At 37.5% G+C, this 17,799-nt stretch overlaps 1 protein-coding gene across 4 annotated transcripts in view; it reads right to left on the bottom strand.

The window, feature by feature from the left end:
• Cdk14 (cyclin dependent kinase 14) overlaps positions 1 to 17,799 on the bottom strand; it is a 701,075-nt gene that overhangs the window by 69,151 nt on the left and 614,125 nt on the right. For all 4 annotated transcript variants that reach the window (XM_078040445.1, XM_005334679.5, XM_021732783.3 and 1 more), the window contains one exon: positions 15,688 to 15,829. In XM_078040445.1, coding sequence (XP_077896571.1) covers positions 15,714 to 15,829 — 116 coding nt within the window. In that variant the 3' untranslated portion in view covers positions 15,688 to 15,713. The remainder of the gene's footprint in view (positions 1 to 15,687; positions 15,830 to 17,799) is intronic.

Here is a 17,799-nt window from a genome sequence, read left to right on the forward strand (position 1 = left end):
TTCTTAGGGGGAACAGAAAATACTTTAAATGTTAACTTACAGAATGCCCGGTGAATGTAAAATAAGGTTAGCTGGCTGGGTATCTGACTCTTTCTCACCTATATGCAGTGGAGAGTGTGGGCATGAGACAGCATCAAAGAACTTGGACTCATCCAATTCAAAGTTGGAATTCTAGTGGCAGCCTGTTATGGCTACAAAACGGGACATTAACTAACTTTCCTAATTGTATGATACAATTTGTAAAACTCTTTTCTCTGCTAACTCAAAGGCATACAGTTTCATGCATTTTCTTTCGACATTTTCCCCACATATAATTTTATTCTTGCAAACAAAATATTCTACTTTTCTTACATTATCTTGTGCATTTGTCCATATAACTTGCCTTAAAAACTATAATTTTCAAAGCTGTGTCATATTTGATCTGTTCAGAATACTGTATTTATTTTTTTAAATGTAAGAGTTTTTTTCCTATTCTTAATAATTAATGTATAATCTAGTCCATGCTAGTTGTTTGCTCACATCAGCATGCTTCCTTTATCATTATAATCATTGCCAAAAAAGTTGTTGCGTTACTAAACATTAAGGTGGTTTTAAGAATTTGATTAGACACACTTTAAGATCATCAGACACTTTACAATTTATTTGGATTTAGGCAAAACTGGGCATGAAAACTAGTTAACACTTATAGGTATTTAAAGTTCATAGACATCACTATGAATTTATTCATGAAAACACTATTGCATGCCAATTGCGTGCTTAGCATACTACAAGCAAAACCATGAAGATACTGAATTCTTAAACATTTCTTTCAACTTTAAAAATGATCTTAAATTTTTATCCCTGGAAAACTATTTATCTCACTTTTTTTTCACCCCATTTCCCCTAAGTGGTGTCAATGTATCTGAATATATGAAATTCTACATATTCACAAAAGTACAAAAGTGAAATTAAGGAGACTGTTAGTCTAGTCATTTTATAAAAAGACATGTGAACATTCTTTTAACTAAAAATGAAGAATTTATGCATGACTTTTCAAGAAAAATATTGTGTACACGTTGATAAATGCATAATAAAGGAACCATACCCATGATAGAGCCACAAAATTTCAGGGCTGGAGGATGAATGGATTTTCAGCCAAAGATATGAGTAAGTGGTGGCTGAATTTCTAACATTTTGTTAGATAGAAATGTGACGGGAAATTTGTGAATTTTCTTTACTTATTTTCAAGACATGATCTACCATGATAAGTTCAAAGAAACGAAACAAATACCACATCTTCTTTCAGGGTTGTTAAATGATTTCTAAAGGATCTTCCAGCTTTAAGATGTTTTCATTCTTCTGAGTCTGACCAGGAAGTCATACACATTTTCCCATGGGCAATCACATTAAAATCTAAGCTGTTTAGCCTGTCATTCAAGACCCTTCACAATCTGGCTTGGAATTGCTTTTTCAGTCCCATCTCTATTCACTCTCACACTCTGCCCTCCACCAGACCATTCCAGAAAGATGCTGTACTTTGTGACAGGGCTTCCTGTTTGGTGTTTATTTCCTTTGTTTGAAAACACCTTTTTTCTTTCATGCTTATGCAAAACCTGACTCCTTTTGCTCAGAATCTCTTCCTTTGGCAAAACTTCCGGCACAATTAATTTTTCCCTAGTTTGTTTTCCTATGCAGCTTCTTGCAGACTTCTACTTCAACCCTCATAATCCTGAAATTTAAGTTTTTTTATTTGTTCCCTGGAATTGTGGGGTCTGGAAGGCAGAAACTGTCCTCTTTATTACTGCTTAACGTGGCACCAATATGTGGTTTAGTTGCTCTAAAAATATTTGCTGAAAGACTGAAGACTATATATGGGGGAGACAGTTGGCTATTCACTAATTTGGTTAAATATTTAATGGGAATAAATTATGTTAAAGATGCTAAGAGATGGAGAAATAGTGGAATGAAGATAAAACAGTTAACAAGTTCCTGTATTCTTAGGTTTAGATTCCAGTGGAGAAGACAAACAAACAGATACCTTCAATATAGAGGGACTGAAACTTTCTTCATTTCCAGCATTTGAAGAATAGCCATATACTTATTTGTGTTCACAAAATCTATTTCTCACTGAGTCAGATACTATGCCAAATTCCACCACTGGAGTCAAAGACTGCAATATCTCAATATCTCACGGTTTGTAATTCACTCTCCCCTTTGTTGGTATCTCCTCCATTTCCACCCATTTTCAGTTAAAAAGCTGGAGCTGTGAAAGTAATATCTCTCTCTCTCTCTCTCTCTCTCTCTCTCTCTCTCTCTCTCTCTCTCTCTCTCTCTCTCTCTCTCTCTCTCTTCATATGCTGACATTAGGCAGCCCTGTCCTCAGTTCAGTAACCATATTGAGTTCCTTCTACTTGACTGAGAACCTGTCCCGGCCTCCTACTTCTTTCATTTTACTCCTGGATTTCTCCCTTTGACTACAGAACCTCATCTGCCTTAACTTAGTGATCAATGTGAGTCATGTGGCTATCAAGTGCTTCCTGACATGATGTGATGATAATTCTTCTTAATGGCAGTCTTCCCCCAAATCCATTACCCCAGGGTACCCTTATGAGAAAACCTCATGAAGGACATCCTACAAAATACCTTAATGGCTCTTCTCAAAAGCACTGAGGTCATGAAAAACAAGGGATGATTGGAGAATTTATCACAGACCAGAGGAAATTAAGGAGATGTGACCACAGTGTAATGTGGTACCCTGGACGGGCTTCTGGAACAGAAGAAGGACATGAGTGTGTAAAAAGAGGTCAAATCCAAGTAAACTTCATAGCAGATGGGCAGGAAAAGATTCTAGTCCTTTTTCCCAACAGGAAGTCCTGTTTCTGCTGTGTCTCATCAGAGCTCTGCTGAAAGCCTTTCTAAATATGTATGTAAAATGGCCCGACGACTTAGCATCACATGGCCAGTGGCTCTCTCTGAAAGGGTAAAATTAGTGGATACAAAAAAGGAAAAGTCCCAGCCCCCAAATTAATAACTCATTAAAGACTTCTAAGAATTGTTCTACTAAACATCCAGGGCTGTAGTAGATGACACTTCATTATGACTTCAGATAATACTTGTGTGAACACAAACTTTTGTTTGTTGTACCCCAGAAAGTTTTTCATTTTATTTTGCATTAAGTAGCAATTTCTTTAAGGGGGAAAAATTCTATCAGCATAATTAATATTTCAGAATAAGCATATAACACTAAAGATACAGGGCAACTGCTCTTACTCTCTGGCCTTAGAACACTTTATACTCTCACAGAGGACTCTGAGGAATGTCTGCTTATGTTGATTATAGCTGCTAATATTTACCACATTTGAAATTAAAATTGTTAATTTGAAAACAATTCATTAAAAAAACCATTACACGTTAACATAAAATGGTATTTTAATAAAAACAACTACATTTTCCAAGCAATTAGGAGAGGGATGTCACTGCATTACAATTATGTAAATATTTTTAATGCCTGGCTGAATAGAAGAGGGCTGGATTCTCTTATTTGTTTCTGTATTCAATGTGCTGTAATATGTTGGTTTTGGTTGAAGCAAATGACAAAAATCCATATCTCACAGATATGTAGTTGGAAAAGGAAAATGTATTTCAATAGTCTTTTTTAAGTAACTATGAATATATCTTTCTTTTATTACAACAAATTGGTAGTTTCTTAAAGGTTAGTTGTAGTAGGGAATCTGAACTTGAACCAATAAACTCTTTGTACATTGTTACTTTAAAATATATTAGTTCATTTTACATCTTCAGTGACTATTTCACTCATGCATAATTTTGCTAATAACATGCATTGGTCTTTTGAAAAATTTTGATTCAATGAGATATGCAGATTTCTCAAATGCTGACACATTTTACTACACAGTATCAAAAACTCACATTTTCTTAAGTCACTACCAATCTCATTAGAAAAGTCTTCCAGAAACTATCCATCTCATGGTGGCACATAGAGGTTTCCTATAGTTTCCTCAAATTCTAACTTTCCATTTAAAGTTCTAATATCCTCATTGACAGAAAATAATATGGGTTGTTTTCCAAGAACGGCAGACTTAGTTTTTGTTCATTTTTGAGAAAATATCTTTCAATCATGTATCCAAGTTTGAATAATCATAGTTTGTTCATCATTCTTTCAAATAAAAACCATGTTGCAGGACAAAAGCAGCTAGTTCAGCTTGCAACTCAAACAACTGCCCAGGAGATAAGCATGGATTTAGTACACAGTAGAAATAATTTACACAAACGTAACATTTAGTCACACAGAATATGAAAAGGACATTTACTCAAAGGTAGAGATTTAATGCAGTTAATAATTTCTACTTCTTCATCAAACCAGCACTAAGTGAACTGGCTTTTTTTAAAGAAAAAATTGCAGTTACATGGTGGTGAAAAATCCAGTGCTCAGGAAGAGTCTTGAGTCACTACTTGAGCATACTTAGGAGCCAGCAGTTTTGCCTACCATTGCTTTTCTACTACTAGTGCAAATGTCAGCACAGTTAGGGGGAAAAAGGCAAAGGACATCTTAGCATTCTTATAGAAATAGTTTTGACCCCATAGAGCCCTTAGGGAACTACAGGGTATATGGACCACATTTGGGGATCTGCTGATAGGGCAACTGTAAGGATGCCATTTCTTTTCCTTAGAACCTGGGAAACTTATCTGAGAACCCACAAACCTGAAGGTGAGACTTTTAACATATAGTCATTCAGTCCATAGAGTTGTAGAGAGGTTCTACAAAGTAAATGGTAAATACAAGAATGTCAAAATGTGCCAGATTATATTAATCAATGGAGAGGAGTTAAATTACGAAGAATGCAAAATACCAGCAAATCTAAGAAGTTAGTGAATACATGCTGACTTTGAAAGGCAGAGCTGGGGTCAAGGAAAAAAGAAAAGGGTAGGTGGTGAGACCAGGTATGAGCAAACACCTCACCCCCGCACACACACACACTCCATGCAGCTTGCTATCTTCAACTTGCTTATTTTGAGAGGTGAGGGCCTCATATGTGGCTAAATAGTGGGAATGAACTTGTAGACAACCATACCCAAGTCCTGTTTCTTGTTTTTTTGCTGTGTGTGTGTGTGTGTGTGTGTGTGTTGTGATGTTGGGAATGGAATCTAGGGTCTTGTGCATGCCAGGTAAGTGCCCTAATATTGTGCTACACCCCCAGCCTTAATTCTTTCATTAACAATAATTTGACAATGTTTTCTGTCAAAGTAGTTTATTATTCTAATAATAAATCTGTGAAGTATTAACAAATTGAGTTACTGTGGAAGAACTTTAGGTTAATTTCAAATAGTATTTTATTAAAATTAAAAAAGAAAAGGAAAGAAAGAAAAAAAGGAAAAAAAAATTTCAGGGCCAGCTTCTAGACCATACAATAAAATTCCCAAACGAGGGGTTGGATGGATTCATGGATTCACATTGATGTTTAAATTTTTAGATTTGACAGAACTAATACAGTACATCTTGACAGCTATATACAGTAGCTTAATGCTAAGCTTTTTATGCTGAATATAGAACAGAATGAATTTTGCACCAGTGTTTTGACTGGGAGGTTTTAAGATTCTTATTCACATTAGACAGCAGTCTGAGGCTGCTTGATAAAACAAGCCTTGGCTATTTAATAACTGCCTGATAAAATGTCTCAATATTTAAGAGAAAAGAGAAACTGAAGGCAAAGACATTTTGAAAATATACATTTTAACCAGAATCTGGATGCTAAGTAAACATCTTTCAGTGTTCAGCCAGAAAGACTTGCAGCTGTGACATTTGTGATTTACAGTAACAAGATGAAGATCTTCACGCCAAAGATAAATGATATCATAAAAATTCTTTATCAAAAGAAATACATTTTCTAGTGGAATTTATGAAGGAAAAGGTCCATTTAGTGCATTTTTAGAAGCTTTGAATTTGGAGCTTAGTGCAAGTACATGCTAGCAAATATTATTCTGTTTGTCATTATGTTCCCTTCTTACAAGTTGCAGACTGATTTTCTCTATAAGGGCACCTTCTTAGTTTTGTAAATAAGTCTACTATAAATTATTGACTTTGTGGTAGATATTAAAGTCTAGATGAACGAAAACTGGAGAGCTTCCCCTTTAAAAAACAAGAGGTTAAATTGCACCAAAATATGATACATATTCTAAAATATACACATATATTTTAACATGGATTAGATCTCCATCTCCCAAAAGGCACATGGTCTCCTTTATCAATGAGATCACATGTGAATCAGGAACCCTGGTTTGATGTGTGCAGCCTAGCTACCACTGAATATAAACACCGGTCCTGTTATTCAGTATGCAACTGAGCTAGTCTTCCACACTAGCCAGGGGGGGAAAATATCTCTCTTATTTTCTAAAGTTGCCCATCTCTATCCGGTTCTGTCGAATTGCCACAATTGCCCAGATAAAACATTTGAGTGTGTGTCAGCTTTAATTAATGTAACATGACCTGATCATTTCCACAGTTAAGAAGAAAGAAGTTTGCATTCTTTAAACCCAAAGCTCAACCTGGAGATTATGCTAAGTTGCTTCATTCATAGTCCACACTCCTCCGCTCATGTCAGAAGGACAGCATTTGTCCCCTCTAGTGATAAACAAATTATACATGAAATCAATTCCACTTCACAATCATTTTCCCTATTGGGTATTATCTTTCCTTCCCTGCTCCCTCCAGTTAAGCCCGCATCCTGTAACTTGCTAATGAGCTGAGGGCTTTCTGTTCCAGGTGGCACCCCCTGCCTCGAAGTCATGACATTTCCCATTTCGAATGCTGCTGGCATTTTTCGACAGCTCCTGCTAACTAGCCTTTTTGACCTGCACTAAGAGGAACTCATCTGATCGAATCCTCTAACCTGCCAATCATTCCAGCAAATGATCTTCACAGTCACTCCCAAGGCAGGAATGGAAGGGGGAAAAAAAAGGAAAAGCCAGTGAGAGAATGAGGGAGTCGGCAAAGCGGCTGCCTCTGCAGCTACCTAATGAGAATACTTTAAGTCTCTGAGGCAGCTGAAACACTGAAAAACTGGTGGGAAAATTAGGACACAACTGAATGCCTGGCTCTGTAATTACTGATTTCTTTCCATCCTGAGATCATTTTGAGAGCAACACCTCTGAGATGTGCCAGTTTCTAAAGAACACAAGAATACCCCACCTTACGCAGAGAAAATAGATTTATTTCTCCTGCCACTATCAATATGCAATTCTCATAATCCCACTCTGTCAAACAGTATCCTTTGCAGAATTAATTATGTGCTATAAGCTCGTTAAGTGTGCATTTGTAAACTAGGGATGATTATAAGGTTTGTCACAGTGAAGCAAAGCTCTCTTTTTTTCCTAGGCATATTTTGAATGTTGCAACTAGTTAAGGGTGTTGACTTTTACACATTCATATAAAAGCAAACAGGTACAGTAGAGGTTAGTACTAGGCTCAGGGAGGATTAAATTCTTGACATCAACAATATAGGATAATCTGGGCATTCTGAATTAATGGAGGTAAAAAAAATTTTTTTCCTTCTAGATTTATTCTGCCTGTGCAGAATCAGTTTACTTAATTACATTTAAACATAGTGGGTCACCAGATCACAGAATAACTCAATTATTTTAGGAAGAAAGATCCAGTAGGTTGTTTATTTGGCAATGGGTCTCAACTCTAGGTATCTTTATATGGAGTAGATTTGTTGACCAAGAGATGATACAACATAATTATGTGTTATCATTACACCATTGTATGTAATAATGTAAAATAAATACTGTACATGATTTAATTGCACATGATAATCACAGATCTTTCCCCATTTATAGTAATTAGGCCAATAGCCCCACTTACAGCAATTATTTCATGTAATTGAGGGCATTTTACTAATTACATTGAAAATGATAATCCAGAGCAATTAAAAATCCAAGGGCACTATATACATAATGCAAAGTATATTAAAAGAATGGTAATATTTTACAGGGAGAAAATTCAACCATGTATGGAAGCAAACAGTACAGTATTTAATCCCATGTTCAGCATACATGGTGACACTCATTATAACAGGAATTTCTGACAATTTCTCCAACTTTTGTATTATTATTTTTCTAGACCTTATATATTATTTCCTTAGCTGGAAAAGCAATTCTTTGATTAATCTATGATGTTATCTTAACAACTCTAGCACTGTTGGAAAATTACTCCTTTGACTATGTAGTATATTGAGAGGGGCAGGGGAGATAAGAGAGAGAGAGAGAGAGAGAGAGAGAGAGAGAGAGAGAGAGAGAGAGAGAAGAAGAAGAAGAAGAAGAAGAAGAAGAAGAAGAAGAAGAAGAAGAAGAAGAAGCAGCTATCCCAAATTCCAAAAGAGACTGAGTAAATTATTCATTTGCACAACTAATTTGATGTTCTTAAAAACTTTATTCATAGAAGCATCTCAGAGCATTGCAAACATTTTGTTCATCACACTTGTAATAATTTAACTAAAATGTTAACTTTTTTATTGAAATACATTCTGTTATAGCATTATGTTTGCTCTCTGTCTAGAATTTTAATGTGTCTAAGGACCTGAAAATCTGTATTTTTGTTCCTAGGGCTCTAATGTCTGGCCTTTCCTGATTCTCCTCCCCATTTCTACCCAGAGATCCCATTTGAAGAATATCTTGGGAGTGATGAGCATCTGTGGGACAATGGGAATAGTTTCTAGCTTCTTTTTGCCTTCCTGTCTCAACATTGTCATTTAGACATTGTCCTCTGTGCATTCAAATGTCATCCCAGACCATCAGCCCACTTCAACTCAAACAGCCTCCTTTTATGCTCAGACACTTCTTAGAGTACCAGCAGACCACAAAGACTGTCTACTGGGACTCAGCTGCTGTCCTGGTATTAATAATACAATATAGTGCACTTAGGACATAGATGATTCCCTCTGTATCCCAAATTTATAAGAATCACCATTAAATGAAAAGGAAAAATAGAACACCTGAGCTGATTATAGCCATGTACTATAGGTAAATGCTAACTCTAATAGTTTAGCCAAGCACTGTAGTGGATACCTTGGTTACGGGCCACACCACATCCTGTGGCCACTAGTTATAAGAATCTTTCATTCATATTATGTTGTAGGCTAAATAGTCCCTAAAAAATTAATCTGTGTTTTAAAAAACCAGAAGATGAAAGCCACAGTGCTATTTTCCCTGGCCCCCTCTAATTGAAAATTCATCTAATCTGGAAATGCTGAATCACAAAAATATAGTCTCTTTTTGAGGATGCATGGACTGATGAACCACTTTGTGGAGCATGAAACCAGATTCATTTCTTTTAGACATTTTGCCTCTTAGAACCCTCAATCAGAGGATGGAAGAGGAAAAGCAAGGCCAAAAAAAATCACTATTTTAAATTTAAAAAACATCATTCTGAATTCCTTGTTTTTAAGAAAAACACAATTAAATAGTTCAAGTCAACATAGCTTTGTGTGAATAACATACAGGGTTTAGCAAAACTATGTGTGTTCACATTTGTGTGTGAGGTAGGGGAGGAAAAAGGGAGAGAATGACTATGGGGAAGCAGACAGGATACACGGGGAAATGTGAACATTTGGGAAAAGCAAGAAAAGGGCTTCGGAAATTTTTTTTATATTATTCTTGCAACTCTTCTGTAGACCTGAGGTCGTGTCCATGTAAAAAATTATGTAGCTTATAAATACACTCTGAGTGAAAATAAGATAACTTTATTTTTATTCTTCTTTGTAACAAGACTAGCCCGTCATTAAGCAGATTAGGTAGTCAAGGCCTGAGAGTTCCTTGCTGACCCATTCAGGGTTGGGGAGATGTAGAGTACAGGTCAGAGGTGGCCCAAAGAGGAGGGATGTAGAGGCAGAGAAGGGAGAAGACTATAGAAGAGACAAACTTCTATAGTCTACTCTTTTGCATTGGAGTTTAAAAGACATGAAAGGATCCTGATTTGAACCTCACAGTACACAGAATACTATTAGGCTATCTCCTAGGATAGAGGAGAAGCTAAGGTCAAGGGGTGGAAGTAGACGGGAAACTGAACAATATCCTGGCCTCTTCTCGATCTTGTGTTCATAATATACACAATGCATTTGTGGTTTAAAGCACTGTCAATTTCTCAAGGAAGATGCATTTTTTAATCTGCGATAATGTGGGAGTAATGACACCAACCAGGTATCAACCAGGAACATCAGGGTTTGTTTCTCCCTCTGCCTCCTATTTTTGCAACTTTTGTCAACTATAGAAAGCAATAAAGATAATAGAAGTGTTGCTATTTGATAGGAAAAAAAATCTGTAGAGTCATGAAGAAAATACCAGTTCTTTCAGGGAAAAACGAAACAAACAACAATAACAAAAAACGAACACCAAACCCCAAAACTAGAAAGAAACCCAGATTTAACAGCTGAATTTTTCATATGGTGATAAGTTCTATTGGGTGGCATCTGCTTTCGTGTCTGTGGTTGAGAAAACACATGACTTAAAACTCTTTAGTCAATAGCCCAAAATATGACACAGTGAAGATCTTAAATGTCATGCAGTGAAGATATTATCACTCTGTTAAAAATGGGGTTTCCCTCTATACTTGTTGATTATTACCTCACAGTACACAGGCCAGGCAAGGTGCTCTTCAGCTTCATGAAAGCTTCCAGGATGGCTAAGAACAGAGCCCTTTTCTGAGGGGTCCTTAAGGACAGGTTGTCCACCCCATTCACAGCTCAGCTGATGGCCTCAGGGCTCCGAGACTGACCTACAACAGCCCAAGGTCGGCCAGCAGCTCATATGGGGGTGACTGACACGGCAGCCTTGCTCTCTGCGTGCTCATGATGATGCCTACAGCAATCGGAGCTGCTCTCTAGGACAGTTTCAATCTGAGGCAAAAAGAACTCAGTGGCAGACTGTCCCAGAGGCAGAGGGACAAAGAGAAATGACAATGAGCAGGATCCATGAATAAGCAGAAACAAGTCAGCTGAAGCCACAAAGTGAAGGGAAGATGAAAGCAATGTGAGTTGATGTAGGGACTGAAAAAGTGAGCCACCACAATGTCACAGCACGGAGGAGAGCAATAGGTGGCTCTTTCTCCAGGAACAGTTTCCAGAGTTGAGATGGCAGATAAACTTAAAGCTACTGTTGGGTTCCGAGTGACATGCCAGGCGACTTAGACTATCAACCCATCTTTCTTTTCACAGACCACTGCTAACTGAGGAAGCCTGACCTGGTCACCTTCTCCTGAAAGATTCTGACACCAGCTCTGTCTCAGTCTCTCCTGTCCCCACCCGTGGGCACTAGGCTTGGTGTGTCTGCATAGCGCTCTGACACTCTCAGCTGTGCATCTCTATCCCTCTCACTTTGGCTCTTATCTCTTTGCTCATCTTTCTCCTCCTCACACAAAATGGAACTTAATCTGGAAATGAAACACATTTTTACTTAATTCAGTTTTCTCTTCCTGATTCCACTTTATAAAACGTAGGCGGGAGAAATGCTTTTCACCAACATTGTCCAGTAGAACATTGTCCTGTGATCCTGGAAATGTTGTGTATCGCCCTAAAAGTGGTGACTTGTATGTGCAGGTTCGAGCACTTGAAGTGTGGTACTGCTACTGAGGAAAGAATATTTTATTTTAAGTTAACTGAAATCAATTAAAATTTAAATAGGCACATATTCCTAGTGGTTACTATGTTGGACAACACAACTCTGTTCTTTAAGAAGTGAAAGGAGGAAGGAAAGATGGAAAGAGAGGGAGAGAGGAAGGAAGGAAAGAAGGAGGGGGAAAGAAGGAGGAGAAAGGAAGGAGGGAAGGAGGGTGGGGAGAGGAAAGAAAGAAGGCAGAAAGGGCAGGAGGGAAGGAAGTAACAAGGAACTGCTTAATTTTATGTGATAAAGCACTGATTATTTTCCTAGTTTGTCTTTATCCTGACCCAAAATAGGTGATTATTTTATTGCATAAATATACAATTCCTGCATTATGTGCTGGGGAATTCATTATCTAATGCTACCTGCATCAACATCCCTTTGAGATCCTAGAATGCAGATTCATGGGCACCAGGAACTGGATTTGAAGAACTCCTCAGGGGTCTGGTGTCCCAAGCTCTGTCTAGAATCTGGTTCCTAAAAAATCCCTTTACCTTATTTAATTAAATTTTCTTGAGCAATCAATGTATTCTATTCTCTTTATTTGACAGACTAATTTTAAGAAATCATTGCTTAATGACTGAGTCAAGCAGTGATTCTCTATAGCCATTTTTCCATCATTCTGCAATTCTTAAATAATTTTGGACTAGCAAAGAAAACATGCTAAAAGGAGGGGAGAGGGTCACCAAGGTATGCACACAGTGAACCTCTTGCACTTGAATCAAATTCTTTAACACAGTAGACAGATATTCATAGATTAACTATGAATTTAATGGGGGTTAAAGATCAATTGCTTGATTGAAAAGAGTACCTACTGTTTCAGGAAAATTACAAAACATATGTCTAAAGAGTAGTGCCATTCTTATTCCTTGAATTCAGTAAAAGAAGAAGGAGACAATGACCAAGCACTTCCTATATCAATTCAGAATGACTGGAAAATTAAGTTCAAGAGAGGGGTATGTCTGGTATCACTCTGTTCAAATACAAGTGATACTAATGGATGTGATATGCAACATAGCTTCTGGCCTTGTCCTTAGGGAAATTCTATTCATGTTTAAGGCTTTCTCAGACTTTAGAAAGGTCTTATTTTCAATGGTGGTGAGTGGGAACAAGCTGTCTTTAGAGGATAACAAAATGTGGCACAGTATTTTGATGAACAGTGGCACTTATCCCATTTTTAACTTAGGAGCTTGTGGTTTTCTTTTTATTTAATTTCACTATAAGTTTTTAAAACGAATTGCTGAAAAGCAAAATGCATTTCATTAGCTTTTCTACTAAGGCCAATTTATGTAAATCCAGCATTATTAAAGAAATAATTGAAGTGATCTCAGTTTGCAAGGAAAAAAACAATGTGACACTAAGGTATGGGAGAAAAATTAGGATTGAAACATTCCTTCCTACTTAACCCTCCATCATTGGGAAGACGGAGGGATGCAATGCCTGCCACATGTACCTCCCTATAACTCCCCTGAGAGGAATGGTTAGAATGCTAGTCTGCATTCAGCCTCTTTGAGCCCCCAATATCTTCCCCCTCCTTTTTCTCAATCTCTCTGGGCTTTACAAAGAACTGGGACATTCAAGGGAAATTTAAGATGCCACAGTCTGCTCTAAACAGCAAATGAATTCAACAACAATAAAGAAATCAAAGCCGAGGGAATCACACATTTTTCCTCTAAGGATGCCTTATTTAGGTAGACATTTTGCTCTATAACGTCTATAACTTAATAATTAGTTGCTGGTCAGAGTGAGGCCATTCCATATGCTGTATGAGGCCAATAAACTGGCTATCTTATTTGATCTCTAAGACAGCCCTATTTGATTAAAATTTTAAAACCCACAAAGATGAGAAATTAAAACGATTTCTTTTCCTGTTGACTGACAGAAAACTGTTAGAATCCAGCTTTCCTGCAGCTTTTCTGAGAGGAGAAAAATTGAGATGTTTCCTCCACATTGTGTTGACTCAAGCTGAGGTATTTGGCTAGAACAAAAATAATATCCAAGCTTTAAAAGTTGGTGTGAAAAGACAAAACTTGTGGAGAAAAAATTAGCATTGCTGTCAAGTAATTGTAGAGAAAAAGCTTCCACTGTGCAGATACAACCTTAGATCTAGTTTAAAAATCATATTGCCATGAAAATGCATTTTTGTAAAGACTTTCAAATACTGAGGACTGAAGTTCTCAGCATCTTTTAAAAATCTCCTTTCAAACATTAGCAATTTTTGAGACTGTCTGGGCAATGCTCTATCTAGTTTGCTTGATTTGATTTTTACAAGGATGAGGTGACCTGAAACACATCCTAGAAGCTTTGACAGCCAGGCTAAGGTCAGGAGATCTCAAAAGAGCCAAGAAAGGACATGGCACTGTGACTGAAATTCAGGGTTGCTTGTGTGCGTGTGGGAGGCAGAGCACAAATAATGTCCACTTTTTGTTTTGTTCCACCAAATTGGCTAAGGGATTTATAAAGCCAGGGGTACTCATTATGATAATGCAGGTTAAATACTTTTAAAAAGCATATACCACAATCCTCATGAATCAAAACATTCTTAGAATGAGGACGTAACTGGTCAAAACCAGCCTGATTCTTGGGTCAATCAAAGTTCAGAGTAAGAGCTCAAATTCTATCTAGTTACTTGTGCTTCTAGATAACTTTATATCCAATGAGGAGAAACAGCCTGAAGAAGGAGAAGTCTTACTCAAGTTTAACAGTAACATCTTTTGACTGTCATTTACCATATTTTATCTAGGGTTCTCTTTCCTCTGAATCATTCATACACCACCAACACAGCCCTGAGAGGCCTACATTGGCCCCCATGTTGAGGGCACATAAAAGCAAGTCTTAAAAAAGCTCAAAGTACTGGTAGATCACCCATAAGAAAAATCTGCATACTTAAATTCACTGCCTTTACCTTGCTTGCTGTCAATTTAGCCTCTTATCATATTTCAAATTAAAAGAGGAAGGAAGAATGCCTCCTGTAATACTGTATACATCTCCAATTCACTTGAACAATTATTGAACTTTGAATCAGTATAAAACGTTTTGCCTACAAGGGCAAGTTACTTATTTATTTGCTTTAGAGTATGATATTACATTAAAAGGGAAAATACACATGTGTGTACACACACACACACACATACACACACAGAATTCCAAAAACAGAAACAAAGAAAACCAACCCCCCTCCCCAATTAAAAACAAACAAACATAAACCCCATATATTTCCATCTGGCAATCAAGAAAAGTCTTTCCAGAAGTTGTCATCTCCTGTTTGTCGCTATATAGCACATATGATGACTGGGACAGGGTATATCACCTAGACTTCACCATGTTTATATTATGCTTCCTGTCTGCAAAATAGTACAGGTCAAAAATTGAAATAGTGCAAAGGAGAAACTTCATCATGATAAAGTCTCTGCCAGGAGCCAGAGAGAAATCAGAAATGGGTAAAGAGGCTCAGATGGTACTTAAGCTCATCAGGGGAGCTTACATCCTCTCCATAGGAGTCAGCCATGATTGGGTCACACACGAAATCTGGCAGGAATAGGAGTGCAGTATTGCCAGAATTGCCGATTTTTCCAGGAAAGCTAGAAATCTATCGAGTCTTTGTGTAAAATCTCCCAATTTTTAAATGTGAGCAACCAATTCAGAGTGTGTGGACCAAACAAAGAAGGTTTGTGGCTTAGATACAACTCAGAGCAAACCTTTTTATGACCTCAATGAAGATTGTGTGAGCAGAGAAGATGATCTGCTCAAGAATCAAACAGTTCACTTAGGACTACATAACTAAAGTGCAAGGCAAAATATAATTTTGGTTATTAGACTCTAGTATGTACCTGAAAATAGGGAATTTCTAGTAGGTGTCTGGAAATATGGAAATGACTGAATTCACTCTGCCTCAGTAGAATGTCTGATAAATGCCATAATAAACCCAAGGGACTCGTAAGATAGTTTCAGGGAAAAAAAATGAGTCTGAAATATTTCATTCAAAGGATCCATTCAATATCTATTAAATATTACCTTCCAAGTAAAAGTAGGTCATCTTACCTGCTCTCTCGAGAGGGCTGTGCTCATCAGTGCTTGCTGTTTGATAGACTTTTGCCATAACTATTGTTTTTCCCAAAGGCCCGCATGCTCTCTCCAGCTTCTGGTTGTAATCTCACATTTGAGACAGTAAAAATAGAAGACACTGAGGACAGAATGAAAAGTTTTCACTTATAAGTATGCTAATGATCTTTTTTTTAAAAAAAAAAAGTAGAAACTGAGATGTCAATCTTCATGTGCAGCACATAGATTGCCATAGTGTCTTATCGTTGAAATGTCAAGTGGTCACAGGCACGTGCGCACATGCGCACACACACACAGGATGGGAGAGTCTGCCTTCCCCTCAGAACCACAGCTCAGGTCTCCCACAGATCTCAGATCTAGAACAATTAACTTGGATCTGGAAACAACATATTTTGCCCTTTCTTTATGCCATTCTTTCACTTCACTCAATGGAGAAGTATTTACTGAGTCCCACAAATCAGAATGAAAGGAAATTCTTGTTCTTACAGGTTCTGGCCATAGGAGACAGACAGAAAACAACCAAATAAATATGATAAATAGTGATACGTGTTAGGGAGGAAAACAGAACAGGGACGAGACATTGGAAGTTTGAGGGTCGAAGGACGTCAGCAAAGGCTTTCCTGATACAGGACACTTGAGCAGGGATGAAAAGGAGGAGAGAGGGCAAGACCTGGACCTTCCTCTAGAGGAAGAGAAAGTACAAACATCAAAAAGAGGAGGCCAGAAGAGAGGCAGACCAGTTAGGAGGCTACTGTGACAAAAGGTCAACAAAGGACGATAAGTGGCTTGGGACAGGGTGATCGCAGTGAGGTGAGGACTGGTATGATCCTGGGTATTTCTTGAAGGTACGACCAACAGTGTTGGTGGATGAATTGGATATAAAGTGTGAGAAAAGGCATTGCCATTTATTCACAAGGAGTAAGTTTGGGGAGAAGATTAGGAGTTCAGTTTTGATGATACTAGTGGAGACACTGGGTACGCAAGTCACTTGGGTACACTGGGTAACGCAGTCACTTGGGTACGAAAGTCTGGAGTCAGAGGAGGTAGAGCTGGAGATAGAACCATGTTTCGATGATGATATTTAAATCTTGAGATTGGATAAGATCATCAGGGCTCCAAGAAGTGCATGCAGATAGAAAGACCTGAGGATTAAGCCTCAGGACACTGGAACAATGAGAGGTCTAGCAGAAGAGAAACCAGTATGAACAAGAGAGTTTAAGAGGAAGCCAAGAGAAGGCAGTGCCATGAGGAGGAGGTGGCCAACCATGTTAAATTCTGCTGATCAAGATGAAGGCTGGGGGGCTGGGGTTGTGGCTCAGTATTAAAGTGCCTGCCTAGCATGCATGAGGCACTGAGTGCGATGCCCAGCACCACATTAAAAAAAAAAAAAACAAACTAAATAAACAAAATAAAGGTATTGTGTTCATCTACAAATATATATATATATATATATATATATATATATATGTATAAATAAACAAAATAAAGGTATTGTGTTCATCTACAAATATATATATACATATATACATACATATATATATATATATATATATATAAAATGATGAAGCCTGGGAAAAGACATCAGAAACTTTGAAAACAGAAGTTCAGGAGTTGTGGACTTAAGGGCCTGGTTGCAAGGACTCAGGACAGAATAGAAGTTTGTCCTAGAGGATGTAGATATATTTGAAATGGGTGTGCTTTTTTTATTTTTGAAATAATGGCACGGAGTCACATAGTGGCATCTTGTTGTTTTAGGATAATATGTAAGATGATGCAGGAAAAACTACAGATCTGGAAAGGTCCATCTGTAAATGAGAAATCTGAAGTCCAGGGAGTCTGAGGCACCTGTCCAGGGTTGCCCTACTAGGTAACATTGGAGCTGAAGCGAGAAGCCAGGTGGTCTGATTCCCAGCTCAGTTTTCTTTAGACTGTACCAATTTGTTGGCCTTCTTTTACTGAATTTGAGTTTTGTGAATTAGCAAATGAATGTAATAAAATCAAGGACTCTGTGCTATGAAGTGTATTTTGTTCATTTACTTTGACAAGGGTAGTTCAGCCTCAATTATTTATGTAACTTGATAGTATACACAG

The sequence above is a fragment of the Ictidomys tridecemlineatus genome, chromosome 2 (genome assembly GCF_052094955.1).
Source record: "Ictidomys tridecemlineatus isolate mIctTri1 chromosome 2, mIctTri1.hap1, whole genome shotgun sequence".
NCBI classification, from domain to species: Eukaryota; Metazoa; Chordata; class Mammalia; order Rodentia; family Sciuridae; genus Ictidomys; species Ictidomys tridecemlineatus.